Source organism: Diceros bicornis, chromosome 32 (assembly GCF_020826845.1).
Source record: "Diceros bicornis minor isolate mBicDic1 chromosome 32, mDicBic1.mat.cur, whole genome shotgun sequence".
Taxonomy (NCBI): domain Eukaryota; kingdom Metazoa; phylum Chordata; class Mammalia; order Perissodactyla; family Rhinocerotidae; genus Diceros; species Diceros bicornis.
In genome coordinates this window covers 1,001,036-1,025,509 of record NC_080771.1, presented here as the reverse complement: position 1 = coordinate 1,025,509, position 24,474 = coordinate 1,001,036, and the positions used below count along the sequence as shown (strand labels likewise).

General features: G+C 36.6%; 1 protein-coding gene across 3 annotated transcripts in view; it reads left to right on the top strand.

Annotated features, from left to right (window-relative positions):
• Nucleotides 1–15,524, top strand: part of NETO2 (neuropilin and tolloid like 2) — a 61,164-nt gene extending 45,640 nt beyond the window's left edge. For 2 of the 3 annotated variants that reach the window (XM_058527734.1, XM_058527732.1), the window contains exons 8-9: nt 9,698–9,811; nt 10,860–12,507. In XM_058527734.1, the coding sequence (XP_058383717.1) occupies nt 9,698–9,811; nt 10,860–11,440 (695 nt within the window). In that variant the 3' untranslated portion in view covers nt 11,441–12,507. Of the gene's footprint in view, nt 1–9,697; nt 9,812–10,859; nt 12,508–13,712 lie in introns of those variants that run through there. The other variant, XM_058527733.1, reaches the window with a different exon arrangement.
• Nucleotides 15,525–24,474: the final 8,950 nt, after the last annotated feature.

Genomic DNA, 24,474 nt, shown 5'->3' with positions numbered 1-24,474 from the left:
CATGTGTTTCTAGGAATTTGTCTATTTAATCTAGGTTGGCAGTTTGTTGGCATACAGTTGTTCTTAGTATTCTCTTCTAATCTTTTTTATATCTGTAAGATCTACACTAATGTCCTCACTTGCATTTCTGATTTTAGTAATTTGAGTCTTTTTATCTCTGTTTTTTTCTTTTTATCTTAGTTTAACTAAAGTTTTGCCAATTTGGTCGATCTTTTTAAAGAACCAATTTTGGGGTTTTTTCTTTATTCTCTATTTTATTTATCTCTGCTCTAATCTTTATTATTTCAATACTTCTGACAAAGGTGTAGAACTTTGAGTTTAGTTTACTCTCCTTTTTCTAGTTCTTTAAGTTATTGATTTGAGATCTTTCTCTCTCTCTTTTTTTTTTTTCTGTGAGGAAGATTAGCCCTGAGCTAACATCCACTGCCAATCCTCCTCTTTTTGCTAAGGAAGATTGGCCCTGGGCTAACATCCGTGCCCATCTTTCTCTACTTTATATGGGGCACCTCCACAGCATGGCTTGACAAGCAGTTAGTCGGTCCACACCTGGGATCTGAACCTGTGAACCCCAGGCCGCTGAAGCAGAGTGCACGAACTTAACTGTCATCAGGCTGGCCCCTCTTTCTGCTTTTTTAATGTAGGCATTTATAGCTGTAAATTTACTTCTTTACAGCTTTCACTGCTTCCCATAAGTTTTGGTATGTTGTGTTTTCATTTTCATTTGTCTCAAGGTATTCTCTAATTTGCTTTGTGATTTCTTATTTGACCCATTGGTTGGTTAAGAGTGTGTAGTTTAATTTCCACATATTTGTGAATTTTCCAGTTTTCTTCTGTTATTGGTATCTAGTTTCATTCCATTGTGATTGGAAAAGATACTTTGTATGATGTCAGTCATTTAAAGTTAAGATTTTGGGGGGAGCCTAACATACATTCTATCCTGGAGGGTATTCCATGTACACTTGAGAAAAATGTATATTCTCTTGTTGGGTCAGGTTTTCTGTATATGTCTGTTAAGTTCAGTTGGTTTATAGTGTTGTCAAGTCCTTTGTTTCCTTACTGATCTTCTGTGTGGTTGTTCTGTCCATTATTGAAAGTGGGGTATTGACATCTCCAACTACTATTGTAGAGCTATCTAATTCTCCCTTAAATTCTGACAGTGTTGATTTGTTTCTTATATTTTGGGGCTCTGATTTTTGGTCCGTATATATTTATAATTGTTATATCTTCTTGGTGAATTGACCCTTTGTCAATATATGGTGTCCTTCTTTGTCACTTGTAACAGTTTTGACTTAAGTCTATTTTTGTTTGATATTTGTATCACCACCCCAGCTCTCTTTTGGTAACTGTTTGCATGGAATATCTTTTTCCATCCTTTTACTTTCATGTCTTTACTTTTTTTGTCTTTAGATCCAAGGTGTCTCTTGTAGAGCAGTGTATAGTTGGATCTTGTTGTTTTATCTCATCTGCCAATCTCTGGCTTTTGAATGGAGAGTTAATCCATTTGCATTTAAAGTAATTACTAATAAGGAAGAACTTCCGCCATTTTGCTATTTGTTTTCTATATGTCTTATAGCTTTGTTGTCCCTTATTTCCTTCATTTCGGCCTTCTTTTGTGTTTAGTTGATTTTTTCTAGCAACATATTTGAATTTCCTTTTGTGTGTGTTCTTGAGATGTTTTCTTCGTAGTTACAGTGGAGATTTTGTCTTTTTTATGGATCGCTTAAGTCTTTAAAAGTCGTCTTTGCTATTTTTTGAGCATGTGGGAACCTTTTTATATTAAAGGATGTTTTAGGTCATGTATAGACACTGACCCAGCTTAAAAGGAGAGAAACCTTCCTGAGAGATTTTAGGAGTCTTCCCTTAAACTCCTGATAATTCAGATGAACAAATCCTTATAAGCAAAAATTGGTTCTGCTGACTTTGTGTCTCCTATAAAAGTCCAAGTGACTGGTCAGAACCTCCTAATAATTATTTTGTTGCTTTTGCTTATCCTAAGTGCAGATCATATTACATTAGCTTTGACAAAAAACTGCTTTCAAAAATGCCATCGTGGGAGCCGGCCTGGTGGTGCAGCGGTTAAGTGTGCTCACTCCGCTGCGGCAGCCTGGGGTTTGCAGGTTTGGATCCTGGGCGCACACCGACGCACTGCTCGATAAGCGGTGCTGTGGCAGCGTCCCATATAAAAAGTAGAGGAGGATGGGCACGGATGTTAGCCCAGGGCCAGTCTTCCTCAAGAAAGAAAAAAGGGGAGGATTAGCATCAAATGTTAGCTCAGGGCTAGTCCTCCTCACCAAAAAAAAAAAAAAAAAAAGCCATCATGTTTTTGACTTGGTTTGAATGACTCTTAACTTTAATCTACATTTGGGCAGAGCTGATTAGGCTCTCTTGCCCACAGTCATCTCCCATATGAAGAAAATTTCCATTTAAAGACTCATCCAGGGCCGGCCCCGTGGCTTAGCGGTTAAGCGCGTGCACTCCGCGGCTGGCGGCCCCGGTTCGGATCCCGGACGCCCACCAACACACCGCTTCTCCAGCCATGCTGAGGCCACGTCCCACATACAGCAACTAGAAGGATGTGCAGCTATGACATACAACTATCTACTGGGGCTTTGGGGGGAAAAAATAAATAAATGAAATTATAAAAAAAAAAAAAAAAAAAAAAAAGACTCATCCGAACTACCCACATATGGTTGTGTGTATATGTTCGCATCACATATATTCTGAAAATAAGTGGTATATCTTATCTATTGTCCTCATGAGAGAAACAAATATTTTAACTTGTATATCATAACCAATGAATATGATATAATAAGGGGCTTGATTTTTGAAAATCCAAAGTTTGTAAATACAAAGGTATAACAGTAAGATATTATCTGATATTTTTCTTGAGAAATTTGAGAATTAATAATTTTTGACTTATAATTTCAAAATATTATATTATTATTCCATGGATTCTATATTAAAATCATGATTGTATGTGACCATATAGAGGCTTTATTTTAGCTGAACTCTTCTATCTATAATTTTAAAGGACTTTATGAGTTCCAAAAGGTCAATTGGGTTATGAAGCCAGTTTGGCCAACTAGCCTTTCTACCTGGCTTCCATTCATTTATTTAATATTTATCATACGAGGTCCTGTGTTTGCTGTGAAGATACAAAAATGGATGAAACAGTCCCTGTCCCAAAGGATCTAATGGTCACTTAGGTGAGGTGACATACATGCATATGAGGCAAATACAGGATTCACTGTGACAAAGACCATTGAGACAGAAAACAAAGTGCTTTCATATTAAATATCCAAGTTAGTTTTAGCAGGCAGCGTCAATTATGGAGCAAGTAGTCCTTGAGGGTAGGTCCTTTGAGTTTATCCTTGAGGGTAGGTAGATTTCAGAAGGTAGAAATGTTAATTGAGGTTGTTATCTCCAACAAAGGCAATAGAATGAACAAAGGCATAGAACCAGAGCTAATCTGGGCCACAAGAAGTAGTGGAAGAAAGAACAGAGAAATGAGCCAGAAAAGGTAAAGCAGAATTCGAAGGCCTTTAAATTAAAGGCTAAATTTAGACTTTATGTTACAGGCATTGCGGGGGTTGAAGGGTTTTGTGCTACAAAATGCATAATCAGAGCTGTGCTATAGTTGGGGCATGGAGGCTGCTTCCAGAGTCAAGGTGGGAAACCAGGGAGGACTGAACCAAAGCAGCGACAGTGAGGATGAAGAAGACTTGTGGAGATAGAATCAGCACGACTCGGTGACTAATCAAGAATGAAAAGTAACAGATAATGAGTCAAAGATACCTACGATTTTGGGTCCGACTGGATCAGAGGGAGCAAGTGAGGGGTTATTGTGGATAGAGGAGTTCCTCAGGCAGTTGAAGTGCGAGAGCTCAGCAGTGGTGTTTGCCGTGAGTAAACTGTGCTGCTGCTGCCTGTTGCCCTGTGGATATACCCTCAGTTTATTTATCTTTTTTTATGTAATTTGGGAACTTTTCAAATTTGAAAAATAAAAAACAACTATACTATACAAAGACTGTTTCACTATTTCAAATAACTATAAATCAGTGCTTAATACAAAGATATAGTTAGCAAGAAAGCCTTTTAGCCATCTTTTTCCTCGATTTATTTATTCCTAACATCTGTACCTACACCATCCAATACAGTGTCCATCAGCCACATGTGGCTATTGAGCACTTGAAATGTGGCCAGTCTAAATTGAAATGTGCTATAATTGTAAAAGTATATCCCAGATTTCAAAGGCTTGGTATGAAATAATGTAAAATATCTTATTAATAATGTTTTCTATTGATTACATGTTAAAATGAGACTATTTTACGTATTGTTGCAGGGCTCGCCGACACCACCCACATGTTAGGTAATTTCCTAGAAGGACGCAGCCCATGTTTGTACTCGCAGCTAAGGTTTATTACAGTGAAAAGATACAAGATAGGATCAGCCAGGGGAAAAGACTGTCTGAGTCTGGAGAAATTCTGTCACAGACTTCCTTGTGCTTGCTCCCTCCCATGAGGGAAACGCTGAGCATGCTCATTTCTCCAGCAAAAAATGCAAGAATGTGTACAGTGTTTCTGAAGCACATTAGAGACTCAGTGCTCAAGGTTTTTATTAGGAGCTGGTCACATGGGCACTCTCTGCCTTGAATGTAGCAAACAACTAGACTCACAGAAGGAAAGCAGGTATTTGGCATAAGTGACATTGTTAACACAAACTCTTGGCTCTGTGAAGTCCTGTACCAGTCAGGGAATGAAGGAAAGCATAGTTCCCAGATGCCCACTAAGGGCCAACCTTGCACGCAGACCCTTCTGCACGTAGCTTCCTTGGTCCTGCTATATTAACTCTTTTCTGCACAGATATATTGGGTTAAATAAACTATTAGTAAAATTAATTCCACCTGTTTCTTTTTATTTTTTTATTTTTTTTTTGTGAGGAGATCAGCCCTGAGCTAACATCCGCCAATCCTCCTCTTTTTTTGCTGAGGAAGACGGCCCTGGGCTAACATCTGTGCCTATCTTCCTCCACTTTATATGGGACGCCGCCACAGCATGGCTTACCAAGCAGTGCGTCGGTGTGCGCCCGGGATCCGAACCAGCGAACCCCGGGCCGCCGCAGCGGAGCGCGCGCACTTAACCGCTTGCGCCACCGGGCCGGCCCCACCTGTTTCTTTTTAAAAAACCTTTTTAATGTAGCTACTTGCTCATGTTTTTGGATCGCATATTTTGGGCAGCACTGGTCTAAATCTTACATAAAAAATTCTTCTCTAATGTGTTTTAGTTATCTTCTCTATATACATGAATGATTTCTCCATTAGTACAGATTTGATAAGTAAATAGGTGAAAAGCCTTCTTCAAGTGATGTCTCTACACTAATCACTGAAAGTAAGACTGAGTCGAAGGCTGCAATAGACTTAGCTCCATATCCCAAATGTAGCTTTATCACCCAAGAACAAGAAGAAAACCACCTTCCAAAAAACTGTGTATGAAATCAAAATAAAGGATTTCATGAATTTTTATAAAACGTTAAGTCCCAGTTTGAAAGTCTCCTTGTGATAAGCACATTTGAGAGCTCCAGACAGTACATTTTTACATACTTATCATTAATTCAAACTATTTGTTTTGTTCGTCTCTGAGCTTTTAATGATTTCTAATTGTTGTGAATCCATCCATGAAAACAATATTTCAGAAGTTTTATATAAATGCACTAATTCTGCATCAGAGATTCGCCTCATATCTACCCATTGTAGATTGCAGATGTGACTAAAATTTTAGCCAAGTATAACTTGGCTAAAATGAATGATATAGAATAGCAATCAGGATATGTTTAACTTCTTCCCAAGCACAGAATGCTAATGTATACCTCACTCTTTAAGAAAGGATATGGTTTTAGGAAAAATAATTTCTAGGACTGGATCTGTGAAAGCAGCAGAAGATATTTTTGTTAGAATAAATCCATAATGTGATTTTCAGTGACATATTGCCTACAGGCCCCCTGCAGTCTTAGTTGAAAATCAGAACCAACTTTCAGCATCTCATCAAACTGCCACATCTCATCAAAAGTCGAGGGGAGCTGAAATCTCAGCCCCCCTTCTTTTTCCACACCATGACCCAGTAGTGAGTAAAGAGGGAAAGTAGAGAGTCCTCAGGCTGTAAGTAGAGAGCAGTTCATAACTGGCTCTATTTTTGCTATTATCTTTGTCTCTTGCTATAAAGACTTAGAATTCAGCCATTTTCTATAGTTTTGAATTGAAGCGTGTCATTAGCATCCCATGTCAATAACTGATACTTTGATTCTCATTATAAAGAGCTATGCTTGTGCATAACATTTAATAATGAAATCCATAAAATTTAATAGATTGTAATTATAAATATAACACATTTCTACAAAACCTAATCTGATAGTATCAGTGCTGCTTTATAATTGCTGTAAATAATGTGGAGAGCAATTGTAAAGAACTCTATAACTGAGGGTATTTTCCACTCACTAGTCAGTCAGTGAGAAACACTGAGCACTGTCTTTTTTGCCACTGTTGAAGCTATAAAGAGCCATCAAAATGCAGTCACATAATGTTCTGTGGATAGACTTTAAGAGCTAATGATAGTTGGACTCAGAAAATCAGAATACCTGGAAGCCACAGTGCTGTTTATAACCTCATTCAACCTGTCTTGAAAATAGCTTCTCTTCCCTGTATTCCCATTATGAACTGGATAAAATAGGTAAAATTAGAATTCAACATGTAGTATGATACAGTATGTAATAGAATTATAGTATGATAAACAAAAAACAGAAAACCCTAGTTTTTAGAAATGAGGAATTCAAAAATGCTGTGTGTTCTCTAGGCTGTTGGTTATATTTTAAAATGCACATATTTGTGTAATACACAACTGAGGTGGGTACACTAGCTAATTTTGTACTTAAATAAAATATTACCATACATCTTCATTGGCTTTTCTGTCCTTAATCTAATGGCTTATTTCTGTAACTAATACTTATTCTCCTTATGATGAGCTTTGAAACCATCAAGCATTTTTTAAAAATCATGAAATACTTATTTTATTAGTTTAAATGATACCATTTTGGCAGGTTAACAGTCTCTGAACAAATTATTTATTAGTTATACACATTGTTCTGCATTTAGGTTAAGAACAGAAGTATCAACATGATTGAGACCACTGATTTCATAGTCTCCTCAGATTTGAGGAGAAGTCTGAGATGGCCTGTAGTCCATCCCACTCACTTAAAAAGAGGAAGCTCAGACTCGGGGAGGTTCAGTATCTTCAAGTATATAAGTGAACCAATAACAGAAACAATTCCAGTTAATTAGTAGTCCGTTGTTTTTTCCCCTCTCTGCTTCACAGCACTGTTTCCCAAGTTATTCACACTTCTTGGCTATTTTAGACTTCTTTATTTAGCGACCTAGGGAGTATTATATTTGAGCTGTAGTGGGTGAGTACTCAGCAAATTAGCAAGCTTAAAAGTTTAGTGTGGGAATATGTAATCGTATGTAGATAAAAGTCGTGCATGAACTCACTTTAGCGTACAGTGGGGTGGGAAAAGGGATAAACAAATCCTAGTTCATAATAATTAACCATAGATTATTAACCTGCTGCACTGGAACTTGGGCGAATATTACGTTTTGGGGATTCTGCCTTAAAGTGAGATTATGTTTGCTCTCTAATAGCAAAGCAATTTTGGATGTTCTCTATTCACCTACCTTTATCAGATTATATTTTAGGGTTTTCTGGGGGGCCCAATAAATAGTACCTGTTTTTCCAGCCCATGTTTAGCACCAATTGAGAAATAGACACAGGGTCAGGCAGGTGGCTATACCAAGCTATTGGTTTTATTACTGACATGCAGTTGGAGAATGTGGGTAGGTATTCCAAAGCTTCCTATGACTGTAACCTAAAAAGAGAGCCTTCTCTTTAAAGGGAAAGAAATACTAAATTCATGGCTATTGTTTTAATGAGGTTCATTGTATATTTATAAAAAGAAAGCTAATATTTAGGGGGAAAACTCCACTTATTTATTAGTCCTGTAAAATTTTAGGAAACTTTTAAAAAGATATAAAAAATACTTGAGGTCTGTTAGTATAATATAGAGCAATATTCAGTACTCCTTCCTTGACTAAATATGTATTTTCTGAAAATAAAAAATGTTGAGTTTTTAGGCAAGAAAGACATTTTGTTTGATTATATCTTTGAAATCAAAATGGTTAGTTGATTTGGGGGTCAGGGGCTTCTGTCTTAATTAACCTCTACAATCTTTTTTAGTGGGAGGAAAAAATAAGCTGTCCTACTTCTTGACTTTCAGATTTTTCTGTGTCTTTACACTGAAATACATGATATTGTTGGTAATTCTGTCTCCAGTCTAGGACTTTATTTCCTAACAGAAGTAAACACGCTGAATCATATTCTAGCATAACAAATGTTCACATATACAAGGAGAAGTGCTAATTAGAGGAGTAGATAGATGTGACAGGAACAGGAGTCACTAGCTACCTAGAAGAACTGAAGGGAGTCTTCACAGGGCAACGTGTGGGGTAATCTTGAAAGATGAGTAGGTGGTCACCAGGAAGGGAAAGAAGGAGACATTTCAGGCTGAAAGAACAGCTTTTTCAAAATATGAACTTAGATTGTATATACTCCATATATCTTTATTGTTTTAAAAAAATTTTTTTTAATTCCGAAGAGTGGTTTGTTTCTTGTGGTAGAATCTACAAACAGAAAATTTACCATTTTAACCATTTTTAAGTGTATAGTTCCATGGCAGTAGGTACATTCACACTGTTGTGCAACCATCACCACTATCCATCCTCTGAACTTTTTCATCATCCCAAACTGAAACTCTGTACCCGTTAAACACTAATTCCCCGTTCTCCTCTCACTCCATCCCCTGGTAACCTCTGTTTTACTTTGTGTCTCTATGAATTTGACTGCTCTAGATACCTCATATAAGTGGAATGATACAAATTTGTCCTTTTGTGTCTTGATTTATTTCACTTAGCATAATGTTTTCAAAATTCATCCATGTTGTAGCATGTCAGAATTTCATTATGAAATTTCAGTTGAGTAATATTCCATTGTATGTATATACTGCATTGTGGTTATCCATTCATCCATCAACAGACATTTGGGTCATTTCCACCTTTTAGCTCTTGTGAATGATGCTGCTGTGAACATCGGTGTACAAGTATCTGTTCAAGTCCCTGCTTTTAGTTCTTTGGGGTATAGACGTGAAATTGGAAGTGAAATTGCTAGAGCATGTGGTAATGTATGTAAACTTTTTGAGGAAACGCTGTACGGTTTACCACAGCAGCTGCACCATTGTACATTCCCACCAGCAGTGCATAAGGGTTCCAGGGTCTCCACATCCTCAACAACATTTTGTTTTAACATTTTGAAAAAATGTACCAAACTATATACTAGTTGCATAAGAACCATGACAAATATATTCATATTGTCTTGATTAAAAATGACGTTTTGGTGCCCAAACATAAGTAAAAGTTTACATGAGTCAGCATCAGAATATTAGCCTTTGTCTTATTGTTTGTGTAGTACAGAGTGTACTCATAGAAAGGCCTTTGAGGTAAGATATTGACTTTATAAGACTAAGTGTAAAATAAATCAAGATGAGTTCATAATCTGTATGCTTTCTGTTCTTAGCAACAAAGTTTTCTTTTTTCCTACAGCTCCCTGCACAGGCAGCACTTTCTTTTGCCATAGCAACATGTGCATCAATAACTCTTTAGTCTGTAATGGTGTTCAAAACTGTGCATACCCTTGGGATGAAAATCATTGTAAAGGTGAGTCTGCTGGTGAAAGCCTACCTTTTTTAGAGAAGAGTGGCCATTGCCTTTCATTTAAGAAAGACTTAAAATGTGCTTTTCTATAACTGTGCTTAGCATAGCTGCTTTGGCAGAAATGGAGGCATATAAATGTTCCTCTTAAATGGATCGTAGATCTCTGGGATGTGGTAAAAGCAGAGAAAAATACTCTCAACAAAAGCATTTTTTTAATTATATTTTTGATCTTAAGTTGTACAAAAGTCCATCATATTTCTTGCCCTTATTTTCTTAGTCATTTGTATTGTAAAGATACCTCATTCTCAAAAGAATTTAGAAAATAACCTATTGTTTTTTTTTAATTATGTGGAAATACTATTTAATAAAAATCAACTGATGGATTCAGTCTTACACTATAAAAGCAGACTCATTGTAAGAACTGCTTTTTTTCATTTCGTAAAATATCCCATGCTATATTTCCAGTGTATACTCCCTGAAAGATAAATATGGCTTGTGGTAATAGTTGAATGTCTACAAACTGGTTATCAAATCACTCTCTCAGTACTAAAATTTATCTGCCTTATATTCTCCAAGATTTCAATAAATACCTTATTATGAAAAGTTGATGTAATCTGACATGGCTGTTTAGTATGATCATTCTAGTTCTCTTTTCCTGTTGGCCATCAGTAGAAATACTGTGGGGTTACTTCAACGTGGCAGTTGGTCAAACCCACCATAGAGCACAAAGCTAAATTTGAAGGAACGTGAATATTTGTTTCGGCATTTTCTATATGCCATGTATCTAATTCGATGTGCAAAGTGTACGCATTCATGTACCTTCTGAGTAAAGAACCAAGACCTTTTTTTGTAATCTAGCCATATTGTGATGGGTTAGTTTAACCAGAATTTACAGTAGGATTGTTTTGTTGAAAAACCTAACTTTAAATTGTATTCTCTCTGGTATATTTGCCCCGAGTGTTCTGCATTACCTAAAAATACCTTACCAATTTGTGACAGGGCTCATTAATTAATTTTGAAAGCCTCAACATTTCTCTTTCTTTTTCTGCAGAAAAGAAAAAAGCAGGACTTTTTGAACAAATCACTAAAACTCATGGAACAGTTATTGGCATTACATCAGGGATTGTCTTGGTCCTTCTCATTATTTCTATTTTAGTACAAGTGAAACAGCCTCGAAAAAAGGTCATGACTTGCAAAACTGCTTTTAATAAAACTGGATTTCAAGAAGTGTTTGATCCTCCTCATTATGAACTGTTTTCACTAAGGGACAAAGAGATTTCTGCAGACCTGGCCGACTTGTCAGAAGAACTAGACAACTATCAGAAGATGCGGCGCTCCTCCACTGCCTCCCGGTGCATTCACGACCATCACTGTGGATCACAAGCCTCCAGCGTCAAACAAAGCAGGACCAACCTCAGTTCCATGGAACTTCCTTTCCGGAATGACTTTGCACAACCACAACCAATGAAAACATTTAATAGCACCTTCAAAAAGAGTAGCTACACTTTCAAACAGGCACATGAGTGCCCTGAACAGGCCCTAGAGGACAGAGTAATGGAGGAGATTCCCTGTGAAATTTATGTCAGGGGGCGAGAAGATTCTGCACAAGCATCCATATCCATCGATTTTTAATCTTCTAATAAAGGTGACATTAATTATTAAGTATGTACGTATTCAACCTACAGAGCACCCATACTGTTTTCAGCAGCCAACCCTTCCCTCCTGTCAAAACTAGGAAGACTTTCATTTCCCATTAACCTATTGTAATGGTGAAGTTTTAGCATCTCAGGCAGTCTATATATGTTAAACCAACCAAGGAACTTACTCCATTCACTGAAAAAAATAATCATCATCTAATGCTTGGTGTCATATAAACAAAGCACCAGTTAAATAGTATTTGAAGAGAGGAGGGTTGTGTTGAGCTAGGTTCAGGATGCCTGTTAGTTTTAGCAACAGGAATACTGCTCTTGATTGGTACAGCTTTGTCAATATTTTGATCCCACAGTAAGCTTAAAAATAAGATTTTTCTTTACATTCCTTTTATTTTTCTTTTCTCTAAATTTAATTTGTTTTATAAGCCAGTAATTTTACCATTTCAGTTTCTTACATAAATATGAGTGGTTAATGTACTACACATATTTCAATATAGGCATCTGTTTTAGAATTTGTCAAAATGTAACTAGTTACTGTGGTTAAATGCCAATTAAGATCCAGAGTTATGTTTTGTCCATCTGTTTCTTCTTGACTAATTTCTATACTGCTGCCTTTTAATTGCTGGATCCTTAGTCTTGATTTTCTGGGAGAAGTAGATGATATGATTTATCACCTTTAAGTCATATTTTGTCTTAAGTTATACTAGAAAAATTTCATAATCCTGGGATGTATGCACTATTGCCAGTTATGACTTAAAAACTTGAAAAAGATTAAAACTTCTGGAAATCCTTTGAAATTTCTCAAATTTGGCCACATTGAGTGATAGCCCATTCATTCTTATGAGCAAAGAGTCATTTAATTTTTGGGGGGAGTTCTATAATTATGTTTATTTCCATTGTTTGTTATCACCAGATCTGTGTTTCCTATTATTTTTATAAAAAGATTATTTAGTTCTCTTTGTATTATTGGTTTTTCTTATGGCATATGGTAGCCAAAGTTGTATGAGAGTTAAAGGAAAATTCCTAAGAAACTGTATAAGCCTTTAGATTGCTGCTTACTTGGGACAATACATTTTTCTAGTTCTTACCAAGAATAACAACTTCCACTTTTTTTTTAAACTGCACTTTTGACCTTATTTTTTTTTATGGTATATAAACAATAATTTATAAACATGATGTAAAAACCCATTGTGTTTTCTTAGACTTTTGATATTATTTGATACGGTACAAACTTTATTAAATCAAGATTCAAGACCTACATGGCAGATTTCTTTCAGTGTTCACGTTAGCAGCCTTGCATACAAATATGCTGTGATGGAACTGTACACTATAACTTATTGTAAAGACCTTGGTAATGAGTACATAAGCTTTTTGTTTCCTTTTGTTATTGCATTTAGTTTATGATACATTTTCCACTGTCTTATATTTATTGTTCTAAATCACTACACAAATCTTTTATTAAAATATACATTGTTACGTGATTCTTCAATCATATTATTTATGGCACTGAGATTTTTGATCTTAAGATATTATATGGAAAGGAATCTGTTTATTGAATTATAACTAATACAGACATGTCATTTAAAAAAGGTAAATTCTCATTTTCTGTATTTTTTGTAGTAAATTCTCAATGAAGTGAGAAAGTGAAGTTTTGCTGGATTTCGTTAATTCTTTAAATATCACATCTATGTGTTTTCTCAGATTAGTGAAAACTGTGACCTTCAATATCATACATACATATAATACTTCTTCAAAATGTTTCTTTTATCACATTTTTTGTTTTTTGAAAGTATGCAATATCCAGGAGATAGGAAAATCTACACGAAGTATATTCATGATTTAAGTTTTTTTAAAGTCACCATAATTTCCTGTTTTAAAAATACAACTTAGGAAGGTAAAAAGACTTAATGAATGTAGTATTCAATGAACTAATGAACCAGAGCCAGATTAGATAGCTAAATTCTTTCAATAGCTTTCAGTAGGTTGAATAGGCATTCTAGTAGGTAACACACCAGACAGCATTTGAACAACATAGTAAATACTTAATGTAATAACAACTGTGATCTCATTCTTCATGATGATGAAAGGAAAATTAGCATATTTTCTATGTAAAATTATAAAAACAGCTGTTAAATCCATCTTTAATATCTAGATCATGGTAGAAAATAATGCAGTATGGTTAACTACATTGGCTATAGTCATTGTAACTATATTTTTATTTTTTAAATTTGTATCCTGTTTTCTTTTGAAAGGGCGTGAAGAGGCCTACAAAATAAAGAGCCTTTAAAGAAGACATTTAACATTAAAACGGCACAGAAGTACATGGTTTCATGCAACTCAGCAAGTAAAGTTTGGAAAACAAATTTGGTTCTAAATTTTCTGGCTGCTAAAACACATGAAATAGTTTTTGTTTTTCACAGGAGAAAAGCCAGACTTATCTACAGAAGCCAATTTTCTCTTAAACTAAAGAAAGAGAGGGTCTTTATAGAGGACAACATTTCCTGAAAATATAAAAAAGATGGAAAATGCAGAGAGAGGTCCTGACGGTAAATCTTAGCCCAGTGAAGGTACATCTTCATGTAATCTAGGAACATAGTTTCTGGTCAGTCTGTCTGCAGGGATAGAACCAGATGAGCCAGACTCAGAATACTGTACATTATACACCTTCATTGAACTATAAATGGATATTAGACTTCATTTATTTCTTTAACATTTGGCAGAATACTATAGGAAGAGAAGAGAATGGAACTAATAAATTTAAGCCATTATTACCAGCGTAATGCTAATTGCCTAATATATAGTCTTTCATCTTTGAGGTCAGTGAGAAAACTTTACAATTGTTTACTAAAATGAAAGCCATAAATTTTAGTAATGGAAGATGGAAGGTAGCCATCTTGTGGAAGTGATTACACCCTTCACAGAGAATATAGTACCCAGTGTTAAACCTATCTTAAAATAGAAAATGGAAATGTGGAGGGGGAATCAGGATCAGCGTTCGTTACACCTCTACAATATTGTCACATTATCTTTTATCTGTGACACAGTTGATCCTGAATTTAACACAAGATATCAGTCCCCAAGTGCCCACAAATTGCAGCAAACCCACTAATCCCAACATCTCAAGTGTGTCAGAATAAAGTGTGGTGTATCTTTTGCGGGAGGAAATGTTCAACCTAAAGGTTTAACAAAAAGCAAAGGACTTTCCACATTTCACATCACAAGAAATTAAAAAGGCTCCTTTAACTTTGACTTGTTGAAAACTCTTGTGTCATTGTCTTTGTCATGTTTCATATAATTATTAGGCATTAAAAGGTCCTCCTAAATGTCTGCTTCTAAACCTTTTTATAGCTCTGCTGTTATGTGATGAGAAGGATGCTTCCTTGATTGAGGAGTGTGTCAGCTAATGAGACAGAATGGGAAAAGCCTAGTTGTGATTCCAGGAATAATTCTCAATCAAAAGAGATTATGCTTTCTTGCAAAATGGTGTCTGCTATATTGTTCATGTTACTTTATTTCAAGTACTAAAAAGAACATGCCTTGGATCAGACTGATTATAAGGAACCTTGAGTTTTTTATTTTTTGAAGATCCAAGAAAGATTATCTGGTCCAACTTGATTAATGAGAAGACTGAAGCCCAGAGAGAAGTGAGTACTCGTGTCTCAGAATCAGTCCAGTGCTCTTTGCTTGCTGTTTGCTCTCCCTGCTTTAGCTGGCTAGACGTTTTAAAAGTCAAGCAGGTCTAAATAGCAGCCCAGGTGTTCCATGTAAGCTTGTCAATCATTCTGATTTAAAATGTAATTCATTCTATAGCAATTTTTTTAAAGTATATTTTACTTTTTTTTTCTTTATCTGTGTAACTCTGTTATTCTACAATTTTATTGCCATGATTTCTTGGCACCTGCAAACTCTGCAAGACAGTTACTGTGAATTCTTAATAAACAATGGATGGTAACAGTTTATAGCCTTGACACTAGACAGAAACTGCTTCAGTGGTTTCCTTTTGTGATCTTTTGTAAATCTAAAGGAAACAATGTATACTCTAGAAATTAAACATTTGTGTGCTATATCTGGCAAGTTTGGAGAATGATTTGAGTTCTGAGCTGTTATAAATACAAGTTGACCTCATATATCTTCTTTAGCTCCCTGCAAAATCATTTGTCCGTGTTTTATTTACCTCTACTAATAACATTCAAAATTATGAATTTGCCTTTTCTTAGTAACTTTTTTATATATTTCTGTGATTGGTTTAATGACTACAAAAGCCCAAAGAAGCTAATGAATTGGGTGTGTGTTTAGTATGTACCATCTTGAGTAAAATTTTTTTAAAACAATGGAGTTTTCTGTCAGAGATGAACTTCCAAACCATATAAGAATTGTCATATGCTTAACCCTGGATTTGGTGCTTCACAGTAAAAAATTTGACCCTTGAACTGGAAATAAAAACTTGTGTTTTGATTTACAAAGTCTCTAGAAGTGGCAAAGAATCCTTATTTCCTTCCAGGGTAAAGTTGACATATCTTAGGCAGTAGCTTCCAAAGTAAAATCATAGTTATGATAAAAATAAATAAATAAAAAATCCTCAGACTATTACACTTAAAACCATTTTACGTTTTCAAATTAATTAATCTTCAAGTGAAGATGAACTGAAAAAAAAAAGGTGAGTTTATTCATAGGATCCCTGCAGGATCCAGAGTTGCGTCTGGTCACCGGGTGGCAGCGAGGACTTCCCCAGAGTGGGCTGGTGGAACCTGCTTTCAGCTTGAGGAGCAGCATGCATCAGTCACAGCCACAGAGCAGTAAGGAGAGAGGAGTAGATCTCACAAAAGGTGTACACTGAGGAGAAAGCCAAAGGAAGGCAAAAACTCCTCTGAGTTTTACAGTCACAGACACAGATGAAGGAGCAAAGGAAGAAGAAAGAAAAAGGTAGCTAGCTACCAATGGTCTGTCTCTGCAGATAGTTCAAGAGCAATTTTACTTTCTGTTATTTAGGATGAAGAAACAGCTTTTAGCTAAAAGTGCTCTCACTTTTCAAGCTTTGTCAGACTCTGTAACATCTGATGCCAGCAGGCCACTAAGGCAGTACATACTTTATTGAAACATTTTGAGTAGCTGCTGATTGCTAGAAGGAATTTTCATCAGAAATTGAGGTATTGAACCATGCTTTTCAAATCTTGTTCTGTTCTTCCATTGATGGCTTTGTCGTATTGTGTTAAGTGGTGTTTCAGAGAAGGATTCATAAATTTTGAAACAAAAAATAGTCATGTGAATCGTAGGGGAGTTTTTTCTATACCCTTGAGTTATTTTATCACTGTATTATGTGTAACTTCTCAGAAAACAATTTAGCTCTGAAAATGTGCACAAGTAACAGTGAACTTGCTGCACCTGGCTCAAATATACAGCCTCTGCCTTTCACATCCATAGTCTTAACTTCCTCAGTCATTAGTTTTTACTGTAAAAAAACAAAGCTTGAGTAGGAGGCTTCTAAGACTGCTCCCAGCGATCGCTGCCTCCTGGTCTTTACAATCTTGTGTCCTCCCCTCCCCCTGAGAGTGAGCTGCTTCTAATGAATAGAATACAGCAAAAGTGACATGTCACTTCCAAGATTAGGTGACAGAAAGATTCTGGCTTCTGTCTTGATCACTACTCTTGTGCTTTCCGGCTTTGATGAAAGCCAATTGGCATGTTCTGAGATGCTCTGTGGAGAGGCCCGTGTGACAGGAAATGAGAATTTCCAGCCAACACCTAACATGGTGGATGGCATGTGAGCGGGTCTGGAAGGGGATCTTTCCCTACTGGAGCCTTGAGATGACTGCAGGCAACACCTTGATTGCAGCTTGTGAGAGACCTTGAGCCACACCCAGATTACTGACTCAGAAACCCAAGATAAAACGTGAAATTTTAAGCTGCTAACTTTTGGGGTTATTTGTTATGCAGCCATAGATAACTAATACAAATCTAGAAAAGGACAGTGGCGTATCCCAACTCCACTCCTGGGGTAGGAGTAGTTGATGGAGATCTAACGTGATGTTTTATGTTTGCAGAAAACCTGTCAGAGGGGCCAGCCCCGTGGCGTAGCAGTTAAGTGAGCGCACTCCACTGCTGGTGGCCCAGGTTCCATCCCAGGCACACACCGACGCACCACTTGTTAGGCCATGCCGTGGCGGCGTCCCATATAAAGAGGAGGAAAATGGGCATGGATGTTAGCTCAGGGCCAGTCTTCCTCAGCAAAAAGAGGAGGATTGGCAACAGACATTAGCTCAGGGTTGATCTTCCTCACAAAAAAATAAAAAAAGAAAACCTGTCAGAGCCATGGGCACGTCATCCTGAATCTGGCAGCATGGAGTAAGGAGAGCTGGTCTTCCTCCTGCATGAGTACCCGTGAGCTGTCTTAGCCTCTCTAGCCACAAATAAAAACTTAACTAAATCCATTCTCTCTCTCAACTACTGCAAAAGATATTGAAATTTGATTCCACGTTTGAAATGTAAATTAGGTTACAATTAAATCCTAGCTCTGGAATAGTGTCCCTTTTAAATCACTCATCAAATCTCCTTTGAGTAAGATGAAATTATCTAAAAATGAAGAAAGGATAAAATTCTATTTAGATTCTATATGGTATTCCCATAATTCAGTCAACATCTTTCATATTTCCAATCACATTAACAGTTTCCCAGACTACAGGGCTAGTTACAACTCTATCATTACACGGAAAGGTGACAACTGATTTAGAAAGCAGTGGAACCCCACTCCCCCAAAAAGATGGAAGTGAAAAAAGAAATACAAGATTTCATGCCCGGAACCCATCCTACCCCCAAAATGAGAAGTGTAACCAAGACATTTCTATACAGTGGTTTTTCCATTGTGATGAAAAATAGATTTCCTGAAATAGAATGCTTTTTTTTTGCTTTGCTTTGCTTTGCTTTGCTTTGGTCAAAATGATCGAAAGACAAACTCAGGGGGCAGGCCCGGAGGTGCAGTGGTTAAATTTGCTCGCTCTGCTTCAGCGGCCTAGGGGTTGCAGGTTTGGATTCTGGGTGCAGACATGCGCACTGCTCATCAAGCCATGATGTGGCAGGCATCCCAGATATAAAATAGAGGAAGATGGGCAGGGATGTTAGCCCAAGGCCTATCTTCATCAGCAAAAGAGGAGGATTGGCAATGGATATTAGCTCAGGGCTAATCTTCCTCACCAAAAAAAAAGACAAACTCAGGAAAGTTTTTGTTTCTGAAATTGTTTTCAATAGCTGGCTGACAGCCACAGCTACCTGCTATGAAGATAAAATTGTATCTTTAATTGTTTCTGTGTATGAATTTTTCCTTTGAATTTGAAGCTGCTATTGCTGACATTGTGTTGCCCCATGGGTATAATTGTGTCCCAAATCCTTCTCTACTATGAACGTCTGACCTTTGCCTCTGGAAATAGAACAGCACCTTTTGCTTGGGAAGCTCCACCTGTTCCCTGACCTTTGCAAGAGAGGCAGCAAGTGAATCTAGTCTCCGTCCTGCCATTGTAGACAGCAGGCAGTGACTGTGCTGCTGGGAGCTTTTCCTTCTCTTCTGCAGGGTTGGGAAAGTACCTGCCTGTCCACTGGAAGTCTTGTGGATATCCTCTGTTCTTTCAACATCAACCACACCCACACTTTCCAAAAACCTTCCTGCCCTGCTATTACTACCTCCTTCTTGGGAATCTTGTGTTTTGTTTTGTTTTCCCATTACCCACAAATGCTCACAGACTTGTTAAGGAAATACTAGAACACCAAACCAGGTTCTCTGAAGAAACTCCCAAGTTTGTCAGTGAAAATGAGGGAACTTCCCTGAGTGGCGCAGGTCAGTAGTAGGCTGAGAGGTGTACTGAGAGACTGCATTTTTCAAAAGCCATGTCTTAAAGGACGTGCCAGGGAATGCTTCTATTTTAAGCTGGCATTCTCACCGGAAAAATAGCTTGCTTCTCTTCCCCTCATCAGGTAGGCAAAGAAAGTGATTGCACACTGTTTTGACTGCAGGTTTACATAAACCCACAATTCGAGAGCACTGATTTGTTGGACTGTAATCTACACGTTAACACACGGAGCCGCACTTAGGCAGCGTGCCGGATGTGTAAAGTCGGAATTTAATGACGATATTTCAGCAGCAGCCCCAGAATTTAGTACAGTACCACTGTCAAATGCTAATGTGCCCCTAGCAAGAGAACAAGAGGACAGAAACAGCTGCTTTCTGTTACCTTTTTTGTACCTTTCTTGGAGATGGAGAAACTGAAAGCAATTAACTATTTCATGGAAACTTCATCTCATGAAACTCCACTCAAAAGCAAACTTTGGTAGTTGTTCCATGTGCATACCACTTTATCCATCAAGCAAAGGAAAATTAATTTTTAACACTTTAAAATATTAATTATACTGCCTATTTATGAAGTTTGTGTTTTTCCTGAAGACTTTATCAAGCATTTTTACTTTCTTAAAATAATTATGTACATAAGAAGTACTGTGAATGAAGTCACCATGTGATGACATCATTTCTGCTTCTCATGATTTACAAAATGAAATTCCATTTCCTTTTAAATAGAGGGGAGAAGGAGAAAATCTAACTTTTGAAAAAATAAATTTTCTTACCCTAAAGAATGAGATTTCTTGAACTTAGCACTATTAACATTTGGGGCCAGGTAATTCTTTATTATGGGGGGCCTGTTCTGTGCTTTGTAGGATGTTTAGCAGAATCCCTGGCCTCTACTCACTAGGTGCCAATAGCACCACCCTGATTTGGGACAACCAAATATGTCTCCAGATACAGCCAAATGTCCCCAGGGGGGAGGGGGTCAGAATCAACCCTGGTTGGAAACCACTACTATAGAGAGATTAAAGAGGTTTAAAATAAATAAATAACCAAAAGCCCCTGAATTCTATTTTAAAGAAATGTTTCATACTTATGAAAAGACATGAAGAATAGTGAGCACCCACATACCCAGAGCCCTGCTTAATCCCTCTCAGTTTCACTTCCCTCCTGCCCACCCTGTCCCTCAGAGGTCCTGGATTTGGTGTTTATCATTCCCAGATATGTATTCCTCAGGAGTTGTATACTCTATTTCTTACTTTCATGACTCACCTTCATATTTTCTCATGTATGCATCAAGTTGAACAGTAATATTTCTAGTATCTCTCTCTCTCTTTTTTTTTTTTCTGAGGAAGATTAGCCCTGAGGTATCGTCTATGCCAATCTTTCTCTATTTTGTGTGTGGGTCGCCACTACAGCATGGCTGATGAGTGGTGTAGGTCCATGCCTGGGATCTGAACCCTCGAACCCAGGCCACCAAAGCAGAGCACACTGAACTTAACCACTGTGCCACAGGGCCAGGCCCCTCTAGTCTCTTTCTTTTTTTTTTTTTTTGTGAGGAAGATCAGCTTTGAGCTAACATCCTGCTAATCCTCCTCTTTTTGCTGAGGAAGACCGGCTCTGAGCTAACATCTATTGCCAATCCTCCTCCTTTCCCCCCCGCCCCAAAGCCCCAGTATATAGTTGTATGTCATGGTTGCACATCCTTCTAGTTGCTGTATGTGGGACGTGGCCTCAGCATGGCCGGAGAAGTGGTGTGTCGGTGCGCGCCCGGGATCCGAACCCGGGCCGCCAGCAGCAGAGCACACACACTTAACAACTAAGCCACGGGGCCGGCCCCTCTAGTCTCTTTCTGAACAAAACAAGAATCATATCATGCATTATCTCCAGTCATCCCTCTTCCATCTTGTATGTTATTTTAGTTCTAACTTGTTTTTTATATCTCCCCCTGAATGGTCAATATTTTTGTTTTTAACTTCTCTCTATGGTTATCAGTTCATTTGTTCTTCATACCTTCTTTCATCATGGACCTTACATCTGGAATCACTTTCCTTCTGCTCTTTGGAAGATATTTATTGACACTCTGCATAGTGATCTGTCCAATTTTTGCTTTTCTGAAAATCTCTGTATTTCCTCCTCATTATTATATGACAATTTATCTGGGTATCAAAGTCTACATTGACGGTTATTTTCTCTCAGTGTTTATTTCATGATGATCTGGCTTCTTTTATAAATCTAAATTCCTTTTTCTATAATCTGTCTTTTCCTCTTAATTGATTTTAGAATATTCTCTGCTGTTTTGCTGTTTCACTACAGCATGTCCACATATGGATTTCTTTTTATATTATTCTTGTGATTCCATATGCTTCTTGAATCTAAAGATATCTTTTATCAGTTCTGAAAAATTCTATCTTTCATGTGTGTTAATCTCTCAGTATTTCCATCTCTTCATATTTTTCCATGTGCTACATGTTCTCTTTAGCCATATCTAACTTCTGTTTAACTCGTGATAGTTTTCTTGGGTTCCAGTGAGTACTTAACTTGAATGATTATGTTGATTATTTCTAGAAATTCTATTTAGTTCTTTTATAAATCTCCCTGCTCTTTTTTGTGGTATTTTTCTTTTTCTGTTTTTTAATTCTCTTTTCTCTCTTTAACTATTTTATACATATTTTATATTCTGTATTCCATAATTCCAATACCTAAATTTCTTTAGGGTTTTAGTTTTTTGTCATCTCTGCTGACTCATGCACATGGTACTTGGTGTTCTTGGGTAGTTGTTAATTTTCTTTTTATTGTGAACACATCTATGAAAAGGCTTTATATCTGTGGGAATGTGATGAAGACTTGTGTGACTATATTCCCTCCAAAAAATCTGCATTTGCTTCTATGAGATACCCCAGGGTCCTTTCAACCCAGGATAACTTTAGATTAATTTTCATATTGGGATTTTCAAAAACCACAGATATTTTAAATTATTTATTTATTGAAGCATAATTTACATTCAATAACATGCATACAATTTAAGTGTCTAGTTGGATGAGTTTTTATAAATATATGCACCCATGGAACCAACATACCAATCAAGATATAAAACCTTTCTGTCACCCAAAAGATTCCCTTGAGCCCTTTCCCTTAATCCCTAGCAACCACTGATTTGCTTTCTTTCACCATAGTGTAGATTTATATTTCCTAGAGTTTCACATAAATGGAATTATGTGTTATGCACTCTTTTGTGTCTGGCTTTTTTCACTCAAGATATTGTTGTTCCCATTAATCTATGTTGTTGTATGTATCAATAGTGCATACCTTTTTATTGCTGAGTAGTATTCCATAGTTGAGGATACCCCAATTTATTTATTCCTTTGTTGAACGTATTGATTGTTTTCAATTTGAATGCCTCTGTGTACGTTCATGTACAAGTCTTTGTGAGGATATATGTGTTCTCATGTCAATATCAAAGAGTGGAATTGCTAGATCATATATAAGTACATATCAAGCATTTTAAGAAATTGCCAAATTGTTTTCCCAGAGTTGTTGTACCATTTTACAACCTCACCAACAGTGTATGCGAGTTCCATCTGCTCTACAGGCACACAAACACTTGGTATGATTAATCTTTTTGATTTTGACTGTGTTAATCTGATATCACATTGTTTTAATTTGTATTTCCCTGATGACTAATGATGTTGTATATCTTTACATGTGCTTTTATATCTTCTTTGGTCAGGCTTTTATACAAATATTTTGCCAAATTTTTTTAAATGAGGTTGTTTTTCTGTTATGGAGCAATAATAGTTCTTTATATATATATAAAACCACAGATATTATAAATTATTTATTAATTTTATTGGAGTAGAATTTATATCCAATAAAATGCATACAATTTAAGAATATGTATATGTATATATATATGTGTGTGTGTGTATGTGTGTATTGTGAACATCTCCTGGTTTTTATTCTCCTTTCTTTCTTTAAACATTTTAAATATATTTTATATTCTGTATTCAATAATTTCCTTGTCTAAATTTCCAATTGTTTGTCACTGATAAATAAAAATGCAGGTGATTTTTGTATGCTGACTTTATACACAAGCTTGCTAAACTCACTTATTCTAGTAGCATTTTATAGCTTCCCTGTATGTATTTTCTATGTATGCCAATATAACATCTGTGAATAAAAGCAGTTTTAGGGCCAGCCCCAGTGGCCTAGTGGTTAAGTTCATTGTGCTCCACATAGCAGCCTGGGTTCAGTTCCTAGGTGCGGACCCACAACTCTGGTTGGTGGCCATGCTGTGGTGGTGGCCCACATACAAAATAGAGGAAGATTTGTCACAGATGTTAGCTCAGGGCAAATATTCCTCAAGCAAGAAGATGAGGATTGGCGACGGATGTTAGCTCAGGGCAAATCTTCCTCAGCAAAAAAAAAGCAGTTTTACATTATGTATGTATTTTATTCCTTTTCTTTGCATCATTACACTGTTTATGACCATCAGTAAGATGTTGAATAGAAATGGTGAGAGTGGATATCCTATTATTGTTCTTTTCTTAGAGGGAAAGTATTCAGTCTTTCACCATTTAATATTATTTAGATATACATTTTTCATAGATGCCTTTTATCGGGTTGAGGAAGTTCCCTTCTATTCCTAGTTTGCTGAGAGATTTTATTACATATAGGTGTTGAATTTTATTAAGTGCTTTCTCAATTTTATTAAGTGCTTTCTCAGCGTCTATTGAGATGATCATATGATTTTCCTCTTTTTTATATGGTAAATTAGATTGATTGATTTTTTAAATGTCAAACCAATCTTGCATTCCTGGGATAAATTCACTTGCTCATGGTATATTTTACTTTGTATATACTGACAGATTTAAGTTCTAATATTTGTTAAGGAATTTTTGTGTCTGTTCATGAGGGATCTTGATTTGCAAGCTTTCTTGTGATGTCTTTGATTGGTATAAGGGCAATGCTAGCCTCAGGAAATGAGTTGGGAGGTATTTTACTTCCTCCTACATTTTCTGATTTTTGTGTAGTATTGGTATTATCTCATCCTTAAATGTTTGATAGAATTCACCAGTGAAGCCATGTAAACCTGATATTTTATTTGTCTGAAGATTGTTAATGGAAAATTCAGTTTTAAAAATTGATATAGGGCTATTTAGTTTTTCTGTTTTTTCTTGAGTCAGTTC